This window comes from Mus pahari, chromosome 3 (genome assembly GCF_900095145.1).
Source record: "Mus pahari chromosome 3, PAHARI_EIJ_v1.1, whole genome shotgun sequence".
Taxonomy (NCBI): Eukaryota; Metazoa; Chordata; class Mammalia; order Rodentia; family Muridae; genus Mus; species Mus pahari.
The window spans coordinates 12,789,920-12,792,654 of NC_034592.1; the positions used below are offsets into that span (position 1 = coordinate 12,789,920).

General features: G+C 54.7%; 1 protein-coding gene across 20 annotated transcripts in view; it reads right to left on the minus strand.

Moving 5' to 3' along the window:
* The window catches only part of LOC110319572 (coiled-coil domain-containing protein 183), a 12,932-nt gene extending 10,649 nt beyond the window's left edge, over positions 1-2,283 (minus strand). For 10 of the 20 annotated variants that reach the window (XM_029535833.1, XM_029535832.1, XM_029535841.1 and 7 more), the window contains exons 1-4: positions 2,210-2,283; positions 1,912-1,978; positions 1,668-1,751; positions 1,359-1,466 (exon numbers count right to left, since the gene is read on the minus strand). In XM_029535833.1, the coding sequence (XP_029391693.1) occupies positions 1,359-1,466; positions 1,668-1,751; positions 1,912-1,978; positions 2,210-2,263 (313 nt within the window). In that variant the 5' untranslated portion in view covers positions 2,264-2,283. Of the gene's footprint in view, positions 1-362; positions 828-1,358; positions 1,467-1,605; positions 1,825-1,911; positions 2,063-2,209 lie in introns of those variants that run through there. The other 10 variants (XR_003843429.1, XR_003843428.1, XM_021194972.2 and 7 more) reach the window with 9 other exon arrangements.
* Between the last annotated feature and the right edge of the window lie 452 nt (positions 2,284-2,735).

Here is a 2,735-nt window from a genome sequence, read left to right on the forward strand (position 1 = left end):
GACAAACATTGCATGGGGGAAGCAGTTGAAGAAAGCAGTTGGAGCCGGGAAAGGGTTAGAAAAAACTGCTTAGAGAGATAAAGAAGAAATCTGTTTGGAACCTTCCTTGGCATTTGTGTCATTTTTCCCTGTCTTTGCCAGCCGGAGTTCAGGGGTTTGTGACACCTGGCCTCTCTTTTTTCTTATCAGACCCGTATTTATTTATTTTGTGTGCATACATAATGGAAACCCATATGCCGCAGTGCGCATGTGGAGATTGGAAGACAACTTCAGGGGGAGTGGTTACTCCACCCACTGTGTGGTTCCTGGGGATCAAGCTCAGACACCAGGCTTAGCACTAGGTGCTTCACCCACAGAGCAACCTCACTAGCACCTGTTTAATTGCTTCAGAGCTCACACAGGAAAAAGGAGAAGCCATTTGTTAGCTACAACTCTCCAGCATTCTCCTTGGATTTGGGGCAGAGATCAGAGAAAGCACTCAAGTCTCTCTCACCACGTGCTGTTCCGGCGGCTGGGTGCAACAGGGTACAAGTCTCTCTGATTCATCCTGATATCGTGGCTCCTTGCTGCTCTGCGCAAGACCTCCCTCTCCCAAGCCTTGTTCTGAGCTGGCCTCTTGGGCAAGTCCTGGATTTGGAACAGCAGTGGTCTTCACAGGGATTTCAGGCAGGACCCCACACGCATGTGTAGGAGATGACACTAGAGGATGCCTGTGTGTGTGTCTGGTGAGGTAGGAAGGACCAGCCTGGCGTTAGATCTATGCTCTAGGATCTTCCCTGCTGCGCATCCTGCACCTCAGCAGCCAGAGCTCTTCTAGTTGTGAGGATCTGTAAGAGGCAAAGGGGGGCGGGTGGACTCGCATCTGTGGTTTTGGAGTCCCTGATCTTGTTCTATCACGACAAAAGATCCTGTCAGATGTGGTTACACAGGCTTAGGATCCCACGCACGGGAGGAAGCAGCAGCAGAAGCAGGAACTCAAGACGAACCTGGGCTATAGACCCTTCCTCAGAAGAACAAAACGAACAAAAAATCTGAGCCCCAGTAACAAGCAGGCCAGAGGTCACCACCTTGGTATCAGATTCAGGGTCACAGTCCTGGACACTTGTTTTCTGGGTTGTCTGTGTGGCTGCTGTGTCCTGCCCCACCCCGACAAGGCCCTTCCCCCTGTCTCAGGATCACCATAACTTCTGGATATCCCTCCTGGGAATACACTGCCCAATCTTTGTTATGCTTGCTTCTAGCCCCAGCCTCTCCAGGGGGAAGTGGGACTGGCTAGATGGAAAGGCTTCAGTCCATCTTTTGAGTCTTGTGGGCTTGCCTTCCTGAAACTGCTCGCTGTTCTTCTGGGCCCCTCTTACCAGTGCTCATGTCTTTGGGGAGTTGCCCGGTCTCCAGGAAGAGCCAGAGACGGCTGCATTTCTGACACTCCATACTTGTCACTCTGTAGCTGGCCACAGATCCTGCAACTGGAGTACAGGAAGCAGGAGGGTGGGTGCACTTTTCAGAAGGGGACCTGGCACAAGCTACTTCTGGGCAGACAGGGTGGGTAGGCTCCAGCCCAAACAGGCTGGGTCACAGTTTGGGTTTTATTGGAAACACACCAACCCTGTAGAGTCTCTGGTAATGGATGCATTTCGGGGCCTAGGCACCCACCGTGGCGTACTCACTGGCAGACACCAGGAAGCTCCACTGCACAGGGTATGGAAACTTCCTCTTAATGAACATCTGCAGGCCAAAAGTCGCACCAGCGCCTGCCAAGAGCCAAGCAACGTGCTGGTCAGGGTTCCTGCTGCACCTGCAGGCAGGATGACTTGGCGCCGCCTGCTGGACAGACAGGGTGGGACGAGAGGTGACATTTTTTACCCCTTTAAGGAATTCTTTTGCTCCCCAAGACCTCTGGAACTAGCTTACCTGTGACAAAAGTGAAAACGCCCTTCATGAAGGCGTTCGACTGGCAGGCAGCATATTCCTCGAGTCCCTGGGATTAGGGGGCGGGGAAGGTGTTCGTGGCTCAGTTCTCTTTCCTCCTTCCCTCCTGCTTCTCCTTTAGCCATGACCTGGCCTTGGCGAGGGAGAATGGATATATTCCACCCTCCCCTAAACCCATTTAGGGTGCCCTATCCCTAAGGTAGGAGGGTTCCCCCACTCCGCCACTCCCTGACGGGGCTTCCCCTGCCCCACGCCCCCCACACAAGGCTAGCCTTCTCACCGGGTGCCTAGCGGCCACGGCGTCATCCACACGGGACAGGCCCAGATTCACCATGGTTGGTCAGGTTCTGCCAGGGAGGACTTGGGGGCGGGGCGGGGCGGGGCGGGGCGGGGCGGGGCCTAAGACTCGGGCCTGCGCAGAACGTAGCAGAGACAGGCTCTGACCGGCCGGCTTAGGGGGCGGGACCTATAACCGAGCTTCTGGTGGGCGAGACATTCCAGAAGTTCACTTGAGCCCTTTTTTGGTGTCAGGGCATGGGGTCCTATGGAAAAGTTCATAGAGTTCCTCTCCCTCTTCCTTCACTCCCCGCCTCTTTCTCTTCTTCCCCCTTCCCCTCTTTTCTTTAAGAAAAGGGTTCTCTGCGTAGCCCTGGCTGTCCAACTCAAGAGCTTTGCCTTTCTTTGTCTCCCAAGGACTAGGCTTAAAGGCATGTGCCTCCACACCCAGCTACACCCTTCCTTCCTTCCTTCCTTCCTTCCCTCCCTCCCTCCCTCCCTCCCTCCCTCCCTCCCTCCTTCCTTCCTTC